This window comes from Taurulus bubalis (assembly GCF_910589615.1).
Source record: "Taurulus bubalis genome assembly, chromosome: 12".
Taxonomy (NCBI): domain Eukaryota; kingdom Metazoa; phylum Chordata; class Actinopteri; order Perciformes; family Cottidae; genus Taurulus; species Taurulus bubalis.
In genome coordinates this window covers 3,564,735-3,582,820 of record NC_136600.1, presented here as the reverse complement: position 1 = coordinate 3,582,820, position 18,086 = coordinate 3,564,735, and the positions used below count along the sequence as shown (strand labels likewise).

General features: G+C 43.4%; 1 protein-coding gene across 1 annotated transcript in view; it reads right to left on the bottom strand.

The window, feature by feature from the left end:
- The window catches only part of adgrb1a (adhesion G protein-coupled receptor B1a), a gene marked incomplete at both ends in the record, with an annotated part of 98,775 nt that overhangs the window by 26,554 nt on the left and 54,135 nt on the right, over nucleotides 1-18,086 (bottom strand). Inside the window, 3 exons of the mRNA XM_079226980.1 lie at nucleotides 6,314-6,440; nucleotides 16,411-16,454; nucleotides 16,560-16,662. Coding sequence (XP_079083106.1) covers nucleotides 6,314-6,440; nucleotides 16,411-16,454; nucleotides 16,560-16,662 — 274 coding nt within the window. The remainder of the gene's footprint in view (nucleotides 1-6,313; nucleotides 6,441-16,410; nucleotides 16,455-16,559; nucleotides 16,663-18,086) is intronic.

Sequence of the window (18,086 nt, the reverse complement as noted above, 5' to 3'; positions counted from 1 at the left end):
ACAGTACTCAAGCTAGTTCCAGAGGCAATCATCAAAACACAATGTGGCTCCATACAAGTTACAACCGTCTAAAACCATCTTCAACATGGAGTGTGGGGTTGTGGGCAGGTGGAAAGAGCCAAGGTGAGGTGAGGGGGCGGTTTGATGAAATATGCCATGTGGTTGGTGGTTGGGGTGGTGGTTGGGTGAAAATAAAGGGACCAGGACATGTTTCAGCCCCTCCCCACTCTGCTTCCAGCAGAAGATAATTGGCTGAGTTTATTGCCTGTCTTGTCTCCAGGTTTGATGTGTGTGCTGGGGCCAAGTTAATTAAATCCCTCTGATTAATCTGCACTGCAGTGAGTTCCTTCTTTAAAAGCAAAAGGGGGGAGAAAGAGATTACGAGTGCAGTGGAATGGAAAGGCGTCTGCTGAGACAGACAAACTTTACCTTCTTTCTCAGCCAATGACGCGGCTCGGCTAGAAGCCTCACGCAGCGTCCAAACGAGCGCGCTGCCATCCAAAGTAAAGTGACCAGACTGCATTATTCCACATGAGCAGACACAGGGACGCTCCAGCTACCACCACTGAGAGGAGGTCCACGGGATGTCGTTTGCTGTCGTAGCTGCTGCCAATATTAGCAGTAAACAAATATGATTGCTTAAACAAGTTGTGCTGGTATCAATTACACACAATGGAAATGTAAAGGGAGACCGGATGATAAAACTACTGATGCAAGTACTAAAGAAAAGTGATTCATGCGTCTTATTAAGTGGGGCTAGTTGTAAATCTGTCAATTTAAATAAGAATGAAGCTAATAAAATAGAAAATGCAATACTCAATCTCTATTGTAACCCAAGACAAACAGCTTATTGATAAGCGCTAACTGATATTAGCGCTGAAATAATTAGGCCATTAAGTGACCGGTCATCCGATAACTATATTGCATCCATCCATTATCTTTCACCACGTATCCTGTTCAGGGCCGCGGAGGGACTGGAGCCCATCCCGGCTGACATCGAGCGTAGGCAGGGTTCACCTGGACAGGTCACCAGCCTATCACATATAGAGACAGGCAACCATTCACACGCACACCTACGTGCAATTTATAGTAATCAATGACCTAAGCTGCATGTCTATGGGCTGTGGGAGGAAGCCGGAGAACCCATGCTGTCACGGGGGAGCATGCAAACTCCACACAGAAGAGCTGTCCGGCCGGGGAATTGAATCCTGTGCCCTCTTGCTGTGAGGAGAAAGCAATAGGGGCACCACCACGCAGCCCCTGACAACTATATTGCTAATTGATTAATTGTAATTTTCTCGCAATAATGCCAAATATTCACTGAATCTACTTGCTCACACACAGTGTGAATCTTGCTGCTATGCTGGTAGACGTCGGTGTAAACTGAATATCTTTGGGTTTCAGAGAGAACAAGATGAGCAATTTGCAGACAACCCGCTGGGCACTCAAGAACTGTGATGGGCGTTTTTTTGTACTACTTTTTCATTGACAGAATAAACTATAGTCCTAATACACTTTAAATAATTAAAGTTCTTTCTAGTTGTGAATATGCATATCTAAGGAATGAAACAGAATGAACCATATTCAGAGCAGAGATGGACCCACGCCATGGAGTAGTTTCTACAAACATTTCATATCAGGATCCATAGTGAACTTATCCACTTGACAATTAGAGGTAAATCATACTTTCTGCAGCTGCAGAGCAGCTCAACCTCATGTCTATGTGTCAGGCATGGAGCTGCAGTCAGGACATGGCGAGCCTAGCTTAGCATAGAGACCGCAAGCAGGAGGAAACTTAGCTGTATCTTGTTTGTTTCATCAGTGGTTTCAGGGGAAGTTACATGCTGGGACTACTTTTTAATGAACAGCTTCCGCAGTCTTGTTGTCATCTTCAGGTTGCCAGGAGACTCCTAGAAGAAATAGTACCGCATCTAACCCCCAATGACACAACAACTTGTCTTTTTTAGTTTTTGCATGGCTTAAACATAGAAGACGTAACAACCAGTGAGCTATAGAGGTGCTGTTAGGTGGATTTGGGTACTTTTGGACAGAGCTCGGCTAGCTGTTTCCCTGTGTTTCGTTTCCTTATGCTCAGCTACATTAACCGGCTGCTAGCTCCAGCTACATATTTACCGCACAGACATCAGATATCAGTCTTCTCGTCGAACTCTCAGCAAGAAACCATGAGCTCACAAAACGTTAAACTGAGCCAATACTTCTCTTCTATAAAACATCGGCTGCACATTTAAGATCGGTATTGCGTGTTGACGAGTAAACATACATTTGTACTCCAGTACTTCAGATGCATACATCGTGGGATCCAAGAATGATCACACTCCTGTCGCCCTGCAAACCTCAGGCAGGCCTTTTTACTTCCTTGTTCCTCTTAGAATGTGGGCTAATTGGCCCAGGAGGCTTGTCCCTGCATCTATATCCTGACAGCACATTCAAACTGAAGAAAAAGGCTTACAACCAAAATGATACAAGCACAAGCACGTTCATTCAGCCTCCTCCCCCGCAACACACACACACACACACACACACACACGCACACACACACACACACACACACACACACACACACACACACACACACACACACACACACACACACACAGATCTAGCAGTGGCAGTAAACTGGGCTCAGGTTTTTGGGACTTTTGCCCCCCCCCCTTGCCTCAGTTTCCCCCATTTAAAAGCCTGCAGTGTAGTTGGAATGGGCAAGATGGACATGAGGGGTGGCTGCGAGAGAGTAAACGAAGAACTAAGCAGAGGGGGACCGCTAACATATAATGCAGCCACTGAGGGTGAAAAATGCTGTTGATGAAATGAGAGAGGGGGAAGAGATTAGAGGAAGGGAGCGAGGAGGAGGAGAGCGGTTGGGGTGTTTATCATGCTGGGGCTGTAGGAGGCTGGGCTGCAGACAGAGCGGCTGGGCCATTTAGAAGCTACTATGTGTTGCAGTAGGAATAATTAGCGTGGCATCCAAGGCCGTCTCACAAAATAACGGGACGTGGGGAAAAGGGACCGCCAAATGAGGAAGGAGAGGAGTCGCCTTCTCCTCCATCTCTGGCAATGGGAGGAGCAGCCTTTCCTCGGGGCGCTGTGAAGCCTGCAGGCTGCAGAGAGACTGGGAACAGGCTGTCGTCCGCACAGGTGGAGGCCGGCTGCAGGGAAGACAGCAAACTGTGGACGCCCCATTATCCACTGATAACTATTAGCTTGTATTCATATTTCACTGATGAAGCTGGATCTGAACAACACTAAGAGTGTGCAGCCATGCTAGTGGCTGTGTGAAGCTGCACAGCAGGGCTTTCAGCTAAATGCTGGCGCCTACATGCTCAAAATGACAACGCCAATGCTGCTTGCATAATGTTTATGATATTCAACACGTAGACTGCATAAAATAATTGGACGTAGTCACGGTGATGTCACCCATTGGTGTGTGGACCGCCTTGGCTTCAAGCCTAGAATTCAGCATTTTGGCCGTTGCCATCTTGTTTTTTTTTTCAAAGCAGAAGTGACACAAGAAGGTGGAGCTAAGAACAAACACACACTGAATAAGGCCTTTTTAGGTGACCAAAGTGGTTACAAATACAACTTTCATAAACTTAAAACACACTGTGACAGTTTTTCAATTGTAAGACAAAGTGGTGCATTGTCCCCATAAGAAGTACCGACCCAGAAGCAGGGCGAGACCAACCCATTTGGGGGCATTTTGTTTGACTAGACCTAAAACAGTTAGCATGTTACATTTGAGAAATACTGTAAAAGACATATTTTATTCATATAAAATGAAAATAATCCTCAACAGCAGCAAAAGAACATTAATTTGGGAATAAGCACAACATCTCATGAAGTGATGAGGTCCTGCATTATGACACCTCTTGTCTACACGGCATCATTGACATGTAGATACATAAGTGTTTAACTAATTCATTATTAGCCTTACTTTCTTGAATAATCCATCCCTGACGGTCAATGAAATGTCAGTAGAATCAAAAATGCTGGACGCTCATGCCGCTGTCAGTTTTGTCACAGTATGACCTGCTGCCTCAGCCTCAGCTGTGGGACTGTGACCAAAGTCCGTCCTCATAATTCTACGATGCATTTTACAATAACCATACTAGTAATTTAAGATACTATAAGGGACTCTTAACTCAAATGAAACCATCTCACTTTAATCCTGATGCCTCTATATGTAAACAAAACCATCAGTGAGAACATTGGCTTTTTATATATAGTTATTTTTGATGCAAGCATCTGATGAAATCATGCAGGTTCACTATACAGTCCCTCAGTCCAGACCCCAGCAGAACCGGTGGTGACCAGCCCGCCGTGGACCCAGATCCAGACCCGGAGCTCCAGCAGGAGGTGGAGAGCTCTGCTTTGAGCAATGAAAGTTCCTCATAGCAGCTTGAAGCCGACAACATGTGAAAAGGATGTCAAACATCCTCCATTAGACATGTAGCAGTAGCAGAGGAAGCTAACCAGCTGGAACAATTCTTAGCAATTCCAATTCAAAGTAAGCCTAGTGACAAGACAACAGCGATCTCACGACTGTAGAGTATGAAGCTGCAGCCACAGACACAACGTTGGGAGCTTAGCATACAGACTGGAGGCCGGGAGAAAGTCTAGCTAAAGGGCAAAACCATTTGTGGTTGTAGCCCTTTAAGCCCTAACCCTAATAACCCTAACCCTAACCCCTAATCCTATTTATTGTTTGAGTTGTGTTTAGAGATTGTACATCGGGATGATATATTATTGTAGCCCTGATTTTTATGTTTAATTGGATACCTAACATGTTTGTTTCTTGGGGGGGGAGGGATTTATACCATGATTTTTTCTTGATTTTCCTGATATAAAAGGGTCCCCCAATTGGGGGACCTTTTTAGGGCTCAACAGGTTAAGGGGAACTATTGTGGAACTATTTCTTGGCCAACAACAGCCGGGCACAGTGTGCAGCTTCAGAGTCATGTTGTCACGGCGACGTTGCCACGTGTGCGATCATCAGGACCAGTAGCAAGATGCTACGCTCGGCTACCACAACCGACCCGCGCCATAGCTGGAGATGTTCCACAGAAGACGGATGGATGAACCGTGTTTTTGTAAAGAACTAGTTCCAGCAGGCGACTTCACCCAAACCCCTTCATGATATGCTAAGTACTTCCTATGCCAGTACTTCCAAATAATGCCCAACTATTCCCTTTAAATTGTCACTAGCTCCTCAGTCGACCAATCAATCGATGAGCCAATCATGTCACGGGCACACATGGAGCACCCCATGGCACCCGACCAGCACCTCCACCAAGGTGCAGGGTGATAAACCCTCGGTGTCGCCTCGGTGTCTCGGTGCCAATGCTGTTACCAGGGCAACTGGTGAACAAACTGCTTCCGAGGCAATTTCCAGTCTAAGAATAACTAATCGCGCTGAATGAAAATTCCCCACAAAGACACTGCCCTTTCCCCAAAGAAACTGGGGCAGATTTGAGTCACCGGGACACTGCATGGTTTTTATCAGACATGTCCATCCTTTCTCTCTCACACACACACACACACACACACACACACACACACACACACACACACACACACACACACACACACACACTCTGCTGGCACGCTGTGTCCAGCTCCATCCTATCTGTAGCCTACTGTACGTAGCCTTATTGAACCGTGCCTCTCAGTTCAGATGACCGGATTGCCATGCAGCACCTTCTCCATTGGGTGCCTGGTAACCATGGATACGCCGTTGACAGTGTAATATGTTAAGATATGCTAATGCACGAACGAGAATTGTTTCAGATGGAACAGGAAGAGAGAGAGTGTGTGTGTGCGGGGAGCATGCAGGTATGATCAGCAGCTGTAGCACGATGCTCGGCTCAGGCTGCCGGGGGGCTTCTCCTCTTGCAGCACTAGCAGTGTGTCTCCTTCTGGGTGCAACAAGAATAAAGACCCCCCCCCCCCCCCCCCCCTCACACACACACACACACACACACACACACACACACACACATACCTACACCCCCCCCCCCCCCCCCCCCCCACACACACACACACACACACAAATCCTCACCCTTGGCGAGGCTATAACAACCTAATAACCTTGCAGCATGGCTTTGGCATGTGGAGACAGAGACAGGGAGGAGGGAGAGGGAGGGTCTGTGTTGATATGTAATGACAATGACGCCCTTTGGAGCAGAAAAAAAAACAAAAAAACAGCTGATGCATTCACATAAAAGCCACCCCATACAAATAAACACGTCTCCAATACCTTTAACGTCTAGGAAGTGAAGGGAGGTTTCGGACTTACCATTTCGGGGTTGAGCCGTGCTAAAATGGCGAAGGTGGACAGTCTGTCACACACGCATTTGGTTCTGAATGAGTCGACTAGCACGGCTTTGCAGCCCCTGGCAGACCAGGACCCCAGCAGAGAGGAGCTGCACGGAGAGAAAACACGCGTACGCACACACACACAGACACACGCACACGCAGACACACACACACACACGCAGACACACACACACAAACACACACACACAAACACACACACACACACACAGGGAGAGAAGCGATGCGGTGAATAAAGAGACAGTCCCGGCATGAAGAATATACTTAAACGGTTCAAATCCCACCGCGTTGCATTCGCGGCTATTTAATCCACTTTACGTCTCCGCCGGTCGGGCGAAGCGGAGGCGCAGAGCGCGACGTGAAGGCGGCGAGGAGGAGGCTGCGAGGCGGCGAGAGGGAGGCTGTGAGGCGGCTAGGAGAGGCTGCGAGGCGGCGAGGAGGAGGCTGCGAGGCGGCGAGAGGGAGGCTGCGAGGCGGCGAGGCGGCGTGCTGCAGCGCTGTGCCCGGACACTGAGCACACACAGCCGGCAGCGCTCATGTGCTACTGCTAGAATTATTGCTGTTATTATAATTATTATATTAGTATTATTGTTGTGATAATTATTGTTATTTGTATTGTTATTATTATTATTATTATTATTATTATTATTATTATAAAATAGTTGCAGTGGTAAGTATGAGTTGGCGAGTAAACTACTAAAATAATTACTACCATATATTTATTCATACATTTTACCCATATTTCTATGCCCATACTGTCATAGTTTCCATATATATGTAAACTATTCTCATACTACATAGTTTACACACCCACACACACACACACACACACACACACATATCAGACACACAAGTCAGGGGTATCGTATGTGTGTGTGTGTGTGTGTATATATATATATATATATATATATATATATATATATATATATATATATATATATATATATATATATATATATATATATACACACACATACATACGATACCCCTGACTTGTAATAATAATACCATTTATGAACTATTTAAAAAAGAAATGAACGGCATATGAATGGCTTGTAGTGGCTTGTAGTGGGTGCTACAAACATGGCCTCTGCAATGATTGTGAAGTTATTTATTTATTTTGTCAGGTAGCCGTTATCGAAGACCAAAGCTGAACACTTCCAATCAGAGCTGTGTTTCCATGGTAACAACCAATTACACCTGCTGGCCACTGACAATAGATCATATCAGAAATCACAGGTGTAATTAATGACATTACTAATGACCAGTTCCAGGCTGTAGGCCTCCAGTTTGATGCATGCTGCTTCTCTGACTGAGACAATGGAACAGATCATTACGTGTTTTTCCTGCTGCATACATGTCAACAAAAGGGTCTTTTAAATATGACATTTTATTTCTGATTTGCTCACACTGTTGTGATGCATTTGAGGGAAGTGTGTTTTAGGAACCACAAGGTGCTGGAAATAGTTCAAAGTTTTCATCCTAACCTCCTCCTTATGCGAAAAGATATATTTTTTTTCTTCTGTTCTCCTGGTGGACTGAGTTTCTGTAGATTAGGAATTAGTTTTTTACAAAACATGTGGAATATTTCAAGTAGAAAATGGTGTCAGTGTATTGTGTAATGAGTATTGCTCCATCACACTTCTTATATTGTGCAGTGGGTTAAATGGTAAAAGGACACAGCTTTTTCGTTCAGCCCCCAAATCAAGCAAACATGTTGAAAGTCACTTGTGTAAAGGTTGTTTTTCAGATGCAATGTTGCTGCATCAAAGCGGTTTGACACATGTGTGGCTGCAGGGTTTGGTCATGTGACACCTCTGGCAATTAGGCAGAACAACTCCATTTGACTCCCTGACACTGACCGGCCTCACACTGCTCTGCTTCACTGCGCAGAGAAATTAAGCAAATAAGTCAAATTGGTGAAATATAGTTATGAATTGTAACGACAGATTTCAATTCTCCTTGCGCAAATCAACATCCACTTGATCGACTTGAATATACATTGAAAGCGAAGCAGCGAAGGTTTCTGACTCAAACTTGTACTCCGACCACTGAATCCTAAAGGAGTTTGTCAGATGATGTCAAAGAGTGAGCTCTCAGAGTGTCAGGACTCATTTCAGGCATTTATATAGAAGACAAATCGAGTTGATTATTTATTTATGTAACAGCTGTTTGGGTCTGATTCAGGGACTTCCATTTTATTCTAACTTTATTATACCCAGCTTCATAGTCTGTTCTGGGGGAAGTTGCCTTTGCTTTCATCATATCATGATCATACATCTCTTCCACAGCACTTGCTGGTGTGTGATCATCTTTTCCTCTGATTCACAACATCTGTCCAAAGATGTATTAAACACCTGGCCAAAGTACCCCGACGCCTCTTCAGTGGTATCTGCGGCTCCAGTAGGAGTCTGGCCGTGATCGCTCACACAAGGCCAGCCTGGTTGAGGACATTCTGCTTCTCACATGCCAGCAGCGGAGAATGTTATGGCGACCCAAATGTGACGGCGGCAGGGCACAGCCAAATGCAGCGAACATGACGGGGAAGCCTGGATGAGACATTTGGTTCCAATTGATGAAACACAAGTCAATAAGGGGTAGCTCCATATTTGGCGCTTGGACGTCGTCCAATACAAAAACAAATTTCCCCATAGGTGCTCATGTTTTTCCTTTCATTTGTCACCTGTCTGTGCACCACCCGAACCACAGCAACAACCTCAGCGTGTGATAACCAAGGATATTTATCACAGCCCTCACACATCCACTGGTCTCATAACTTCATAGACAGAGTCTGCAGACAGTGTTTGGTTGTGTGTGTGTGTGTGTGTGTGTGTGTGAGAGAGAGAGAGAGAGTCACCCGGGAGGTGACTCAGTGCTGACATTAGCACATCACCTCTAACAGAAATCCAATATATTAGGACTCGGTGCAGTTCTCTGTGTGGCTGACGTGATTAGGCCTCTCTGTGAGCCTCACAGTGGCCCGCAGACAGTCTTGCCCCACCGTCTAATTGGATAATTACGGAGCCGGTCCAGCAGCCCTGCATGGAAGAATGTCCTCTGCCAAGAACAGGCCACATGGATAAAAAAAAAAGCAGCCTGCCAGCACAGAGGAAATATAGGAGGCTGATATGAAAAAGACATGAGGAGGAGGAGACTCCAAGATCATGTGCTGGGATTGTCTGTGATACAGCAAAAGATAATATCTGAACTTGAAAAATGTACTTATTTTTAGGAGCTTTATTTATGGTTGTGTTAATATTCACTCTGATTATGATTCTTAATATTTATTAAAATGTAACATTTAGAAAATGTAATGTTAGAATGACGTAATTTGTGGTCAAAGCGGAAGTTAACTCCCGCGACCACAGACCTTATTGCAGGCATCCACCACAACACATTTAAAAAAGCATTGACTTTGAGCTGAGGGAACTGGAAGCGGAGCAAATGCTGACTCATCTCCTGGTTTCAGGACTCGTTCCTGCAGCACTCGGGATAATCATTCCATGGATTTGACTTATCAGTTGAACAGTCACAGGGCGCTAAAACAAGACCGATGAAGTCATCAAGGTTATCTCGGCTTGAGCTTGGGAGACTACACATCTATAACAGAAACCCTGCACCATGGGGACATGTCACATTGCATTATGGGAATTGTAGGATCCAGGGTTTTTGAAACTTGACCCATATACCAGGGACTTAAAGTCAGTATTTCTCTGCCTCTGCTGCTTCAATTTGAACTGTTTGTTTTTATTTGACTTTCTCCTAGAAGACCTTAATATAAACATATGAACACACAGCCCACTGCTTATCATCTTTACTGCAAACATATACATCAATATATTGACTCACTGTTAGAATTTATTATATTGCTTACCTAGGAGGTAAGTTCAATTTACTGCACCCACATTTTTTTGATAAAATAAGATCAATTGAGAATATGTGATGTGGACGAACAAACCCACAGAAAACGATCACCAACCCTGCAGTTCCCATCAGCTCTATGGAACTTTAAGATCATTCTTAAGGTCTTCTGGTTTGCAGCACTTGGTTTTAATCCAGTCTCACTCCATGTACATTACCTGCAAAGCGCCGAAAAAACTTGCTATTGATAACACAACCAGCAGCAAAAATGTGTGTGTGGCACAAACTTTACTTAACGTGGCAGCTGCTACAGTCGGGGTCAACATACATAATAGTTTTGCCGACTGTGAATGAGAATTCTGCTGAACCAGACTTCCAAATCCAAGCCGACACACAAGATAATCATGAGCAGAATACAAACTGTTTCTCGATCAACATCCCATTCCAAAAATAATTTCTGAGATTGTGTGTACAGCATGAAAAAAGAGTTTTCTCTTGAAGAACCTATTTATTCAACCCGTTCTCATCAAAACTCATCAAATACAAATACTTGGGTGTAAACCCGGCCGCGTCACTATTGCTCTGAGCAACTGATGTCGTAAAAAGAGGGAGAAAGTCGGGTTTGGGCGGGCGTAAGGGACTTCCACCCAGGAGACCTCTGCTCCTGTTCAGTATGAAACCAAGTCAACGTCGACTTATCTTCCCATAGTTTTGTACATACATTTCATACAGTTACTCAACAAATATATTGTTTTACACAAACCACGATCTATTCCTAAGTCAAGACGAGTAGTATTGCTTCCTAAAACTAAAAACTAAATAAACCTAGATTAGACGTTTATAAACTGTGCATGGAACCTGGCACGCCACCCCGAGTCCAAAACGGACACTAGAGGAGAACAACGCTTGTATTTTCCAAATCTCTGTGGTAATAAAACGGCGGTTATGTCATGACCTACTGCAGGTGGGATCTAAAGGGAGGCGGCAGGATTGTGATCAGATATGTAGGTAAAACTGTCCATCGGCTGAAGCCAGTCAGATGAGAGGGTATTCGTCAAAGCTCTATGCTCTCAAACAGCTGGAGAATTGGCTGGCATATGAGTGAGAGTGGTTCAGCATGCTCTGAATATAAACACAGAAGGATGTGTGCAGACTGTCACCTGTAATGCAGCCACTTTCTATTCAGGAGTACTTGTAAACAAACATGGCCTAACCCAGTGAACTCCACCTCCTCCTCTATAATTGTATTACAGCAATTGATGAACATTCAAGTCCACAGTCGTCCGCTCCAACATCTTTGATGAATTGAGGCAGTTCCTCAACATCAGCACGGACTCTGTAAATTAACTCAGACAGCAAGATTGATTTGCATGATCAGAAGAGAGGCTAGTTAGTGACTGCAGTCTGGTAAACAATGTCTGGCAGAAATACCTCTCTCTCTGGTTTGATGGGGACTGTTTGGAGTCACACAGGTTCGGTTTGAATTTGGTTTTACATAGAACCACCCAGATGGGGATTTTAATTGTTTTAATTAGAAGTATGCTATATTACAGGGCTCTTGTCTACAAGCAGAACTGTTGAGACAAAGTGGTAAAACTGGGTAGTAATGCACAGACTGTCATTTTTTAGTCATCTTGCATTTGTTCCACTGTGTATCCATGTCCATCCAAAATGTAATTACTTCATAATTGTATCCTCTAAAGACATGTTTGCGAAATTTTCAGAATTACCATCGGAATTCTTGAGTTATGTGGAAAAAGGCCATTTGAAACTCGAGTACAAGAATGAACCGGACGAAGCGACGGACGTACAGACGTACAGACGTACAGACGTACGTAGGGACGGATGGACAACTTGACAATGTGATGCTTCTGGCCACGGCTGTCGCTGGCATGCAGGCGTGAAAATATTCATAGCAACAAGATAGAGGGATTAATGGAATTGCATGTGCATGCTGTCCTGCAAAATGTTCCTTTAGTACACAACAATGTATGTGTGAGTATGCTGGCTCAGCTAGACTAGTATTACAGGGGATCCAACAATGTGTTGTCATCTCAACTGTGCCTGCGTCGTGACTGGATCCCAGTATAAAAATCAGAGCTTGCAACATATTAGACGGCCTATTGGGGCCATTTAAGGTATACACATGTTTTATCCTGGGTGGCACCTAAAGGTGAAGGGGTTTAGGGCCCTGACCATGAACCGTAAGGCCTGGGGTGTCGAGGTTTCTTTGTCTGATGCCGACACATCATTAGCTCCTGTAGGAGACGCTCTGGGCTTTCAACTAGCTTTAATGTAAAGCCATCCGCATCATTCTCAGAGAATTCAATTCAATTTAAATTTCACTTCACAAGCCTGGTCATTTCAATCCAAACCATAATATGTCTTCCAAAACCAAACTAAGTGGGTTTGTTGCCAAAAATCCAGGCTGCAACCTGCGGTTCTGAGAAGTGAAGCTAATTATAAGGTCCACCCAACCCCTGGTTGTATAGAAGTCTATATAAATTACTCTACTTCTCTCTTGATTTATTCCCTCAGCAAACATTGTAAACATGAGTTTATGTCTCAATCTCTAGTTTCAAGTCTTCATGTATTTATGATGCATCAGGTAAGACGTCCTGTAAATAAACCAAAGTAATAATGTTGGGTGAGTGAGAGTGACAAAGACAGAAAGACGCTGCAGATGTTCTTCTTATTGATTTCAGGAGATTGAAGTGTGGAGGGAGTGAAGGCTCCGGCTGCCTCACAGCTCTTATCAACATGACAAGGACGCCTCCACAGATTCCAATTTCTCTCCCAAATATGAACTCATTAATCATAGCTGCTGTCCGAGATGGATTTTAATTTTGCATTGAACATGTCTCTCCACAATTTGTTAGATAAGCAACTATAGCAAGGCCTTTCTTCCTTTTCCCAGGAAACTAAATACAGTATTCTCTCCATATACATATTCAGTAAGTACACCTTTGCTAGAAATACATACTTTTGGGGGGCATTGTTGTCCACTGATTGTTTTTTTCTGCCTATTTTGTGTGTGTATTTTTTGTTGTATTAATTTTGCTTTGTTTTTGTTATTTTTTCTTCTCCTTGAAAGGGGCAATGTCTGAGATAAACAGTGCCAGTCGTGTTAGCAGTGCCAAATAGGGTTATTCAGAATGTTGAATACAGCTCATTTAAATAGATGTCAAGGTCGCTATATGAGACTGTGTTGCTTCTTGACCTCACCTGTCACTTTTATTTAATCATTTTTTAATTATCTGGATGACATGAAGTCTTATGTGTGTGCAAATAAAATAAAATAGAATAAAATACCAGAAAAGACACCAAAAACATGCATTTTCATTTAACACGTTTTTTCAAATAATGATAGATAGATACAATATATACCATAAATTGATTAGAGCTAGTATTCAAATAACGAAATGAGACTTCAATAATATAGCATAAAGAAATACAAAAAGGGAGTAATGGCTCACATGGTTCATTTTGTGTCCTGTGCATTTCCACAACACTATCTAGTGGCCTACAGCAACAGTCACGTCATACTCACCAATCCACCACTCTGAGTTCCTGTACTACTTTTGTAATTAACCTGCTGTCGATGAATGTCAACACTTCCTGCAGCTACTTCAAAATAAAAGCCGACCAGAAAAGTGAGGGACTGTCTTCACTGTGAAGCTTTTAATGAGGATGGGCCGCAGGAAATGAGTTTCACTGAAGAGAGAAACTCACAGCAGCAGAAGGGCATTTGATCACATGAGCACGTTTAACTTTAACTTATGAGCGTATTTAATGTATGCATAATTGTTTATTTTAAGGTGAATATTTATCTGTAAATCTGCACAGCGCCTTCTGACTTTTACTGTGATTGAGAATGGGCCTTAATATTGATATAAAGTCAAATAAAACAATATTATACTTAAACAGGAAATCTATAATTGCTAAACTCAACTCAAGAATTGAGCAAATATAACAAATGTAATTAGTACAATCAAATAAAGGCTGGGTTTTCTCCGAGCGCGTTGTCTCAACCGTCACTTTGAAGCTACATTTTTACATTTTCATATTAATGTCTATTCCATTTCTCAATATTCACTCCTCCTCTTTCATCCCCAAATCACCTCCATCTGTGATTTTCCCTCTGTGTCTTGCTCTAGGTCTATATGTGCCAAGCCAAACTTCTTTTAATCCTTAAGCCAAGAATGTTCTGCTTTTCGTCTCTACAACAAGTGTGCGCACCCATCTAAATGCAAATGTCCAAACATGCATTGCAATAAGGCGGCCAAATGTTTGCCTCCTTCTTTTGCCTCCACTATTTCCCTCGCTCGACGCTCACAATCTCACATGCTCACACTATTTTCTGCTCTTAAACAAGTAGGGCACTTTAAGCGCGAGGAGCAAACGAGCAGTGCTTTGACTGTGGCCACAGAAGCAGTAAAACTGTTTAATATTTATTTTGTGTCTCGCTCGCCCCACTCTCCTCTCCCTCAGTAGACTCAGAACTGCTCTCCGTCGTATATGTTGATGTGTGTGTGTGGGCTGGGAGGGGGAGGAAAGCTGTGAGCGACACTTTTAATTTTCCACATGCTGCATCAGTGTCGGAGCAGTCGCGGCGCGAGGTTAGCGCTTTCCCAGACGAGAGCTGCGGAGCTGTCCAACACACTCAGCAGCGTTCACTGGGGAGCACTGAGCTGGCTTTGTCGAGATAAAAATAAAAAAAATAAAAACACAGTGCCCAGGCATGGAACTTCCAGAAGGAACGTGATGGCTCGAAAACATCCACTAGGTACCAGAACTTTGTTTTGTAGACTACATGTGTATTCTGTTGGATAATTACAAATGGAATCTGGACCAGCCAGTGACAACTGCTCTGTGGGGGAATTAAACCTAATATCATATTGCTTATTAATCCTAAAAACAAGAAAACTGAACACTTGCCATTTTTTGTCATGAAAATGTTCAATGGTTCTTTTTATAACATCTTGAGAAAAGTCACTCATATAGTTTCCCTATGAAAAGCAGCAACATGCACACGGTCAACCGAGTTAGATTGGTTTAGATTAGGAAAACATCATGAAATATTTTGGTTTATGCAACAGAACTACATAGTTTGCTTCATTAATAGATCTTCGTTTGTGTTAAAATAACTACTGCAGTGCCGTTGCAGACAAATGAGTCAATGTTGACTTCTCCGTTCACACGGGGAGGGAACAGCGGTCTCCTGGGTAAAATTAATGTTGGTTATTGTTTGATCCATCCTCCGCCCTGTGTGGGAGGTCTGGTTCATGTTCACGTGGATTGCATGACACTAATACATTTCGTGGGAAATCTACGATTTACAGCACATGGTTTTTCGTGGGTGTAGCTACACGGGCTGGATGAGAACCACCTGACACATTTGAATGGAACATTTCCCATCCAAATTTAACACACATTTCCACAAAATCAACAAAGAATAATGCAGATTATTGCGTTTGTAAAAATGAAGTGTTGGCGTACAGAGAAATACAGGCATGTTTAAGTTAAGTATTTGTTGATTTCTTTGCTAATTGCAGAGCCTGTTTTTGTCCAAACATGTCACATTTCCATTTAAGTGTGTCCACCAAACTATTTTTTTTTTTATTTAAAATTTTCCACGGAGGTTTTTCTTAATGTGCAACGGTAACATCCATACTGACGTGTGTTGCTATTCTTGGACTCTTTACCAAATGTGTTTGTGAGTCCTCTGAGTCAGAAAGGCCACGCGGCCATGAAGGTCAGAGAGGTTTGTCTTCTGGGGAGAATAAATGTCGTCTGACTTCACATTTTGTTTGATGGTGGAACTAAACGCATGATAATCAGGTTGCAGAATGTGTTGAGGTTCATCCTCTGGGGAAGATGCATTTCATCACAATCTGGCAATTTATTTCCGACAGTATCTTGCTTAAGACCTTAGTATATTGGAGAGATGGAGAGCGGTTAGTATTTCAACCAAATGAGTTACTGGCAGCATTTGAGTACTGCAGCGTACTGAATTAAGTTCCGTTAGCAGTAGTTAACAGTGGAGGCTTTGCAGTAGAGGCTGAAATATCCTGACGCAGAGTCCCAATATGGCTATGATACAAACAGGAGGATTGCAAACAAAACAGCTTCCAAAGGGTCAATGCAGGTCACACATGAGCACGTCGGATGACAAATCAACAATGTGGTAAATCTCACCTGTCGCTCTCGTCCCAGGTCAAGCAGGTTTGGTTGGTGGTGGCCTAGAAACCAAATCACACATGAGCACCACGACAGAGTACCGGTTACACATCATAGTAACCTCATAGCTAAACAACTGAAACTGCTTCAAGACCAAAGCCACTCACGTTGTACAGGTGAGAGAACTCAACTACCACCGCAGCAGAGAGGGAGGCTGGGGTGGGCTTGATGGTCACCGACAACACCTTGGAGTTGAGGACTGTGGTGTTTCTAAAGGAAGAGAGAGAAACAGTCAGTGGAGAATCTGTACAGAGTCACAGAGCCTCTTTAGCTCAATGCTAGCATCCCAATGAGGATAATAACGTGCTGATATTAAGAGTTAACCAGGTTAACATGAGCATGCTGATCATTTATAATAAGAACTTAACTTATAAGTATATGGGGCTGATGGAAACTTCAGTTTTTGCAGATATTTAACCATTCAACAAAATCATTTATATAATAATTGTATTATAATTTATATTAATAAACACCCCAAATTTAATTTTGGGGTGCACGACTGTTGAACGATTGTGCGCCGCAGTGGTGTCGCTCTCGCTTTCGAGCGCGCCGGCCACTCGTGCACTTTGGCAACATTAGATTTGAGAACGCAAATAAAGGGCGTCATTGTTAACAAAATTGCTTATAAATTAGCATCAATATCACCTTGATTGCTAAATGAACAAATGTAATATGGAACAGATTATTGGCTCATCTGCTTGGGATGAGTTTACCATAAATGACGCACAATCCCACCTGCAGAGTTACCCTGAAGAGTTTCAGGTTCCTGCCGCATGGGAAGCGGTGCACATTGTCTTTCAATAGCTTATCTTTCAACGTTTTGGGGGTGTTGTCGTTCTATTTCATACATTCTCCCTTCCTGTTTAGTATGCATTGCAATTTCTGCTTTTTAGGTGCTATCAATCATGCGGAAGGAGACAATCGGGGGAAAAAGTGATTTGATACTGGAAGTACTGACACCGAAAGCTTCCAGTCGGCCAAACATGTTCAACAGCCCGTGCTCGGTTCTCCGGCTCCTCACATCCTCACTGTATCCTGTACGCACAATCGCCCTCTCACCATTCCAAAACACAATCAGTCAACTAAAATGTTTGTGTCGTCTAGTCTCTTGCCTCAAACTCATCTCCTTTTTTTCTTGGGGGTTGGATTTAAATGCAGAAAAAGGATGAAAAGGAAAAGAGAGTAAAGTAGAGCTGAGAAATATGGAAAGCAGCAGCAATTCAAAGCCTCAGTGGGAGGACTGGTGAGGGTCTGCTTCATGTAACCAGTTCATTAAGTGCTTTAACTCATTATCATAATAACCAAAACAGCCACGGTCACAGATAACAGGCTTTTGCTCATAGAAGCATGCGCAGAAGAACCCAGAATTACTCGGAGCTACACACACACTGCCGTGTTAAAGTGTATGTTCAGCATCAGCAGCGACTTCCTCCAAGAAATCCCTTCCCTCATAGAGATTAAAGACATTCACGAGCTCCTCCCACTGCTCCTGTGCCGCTGGATCTGCATCAGATCCTGCTTTTCATTTCGCTGCAGCACTGATGTGAAATGGTTTGAAGGAATATGGTTTACTGTATCAGTGTCTCAATGTGTATCTGGCTTCTTAAAGGCGACGCACACAACTACTTTAAAAC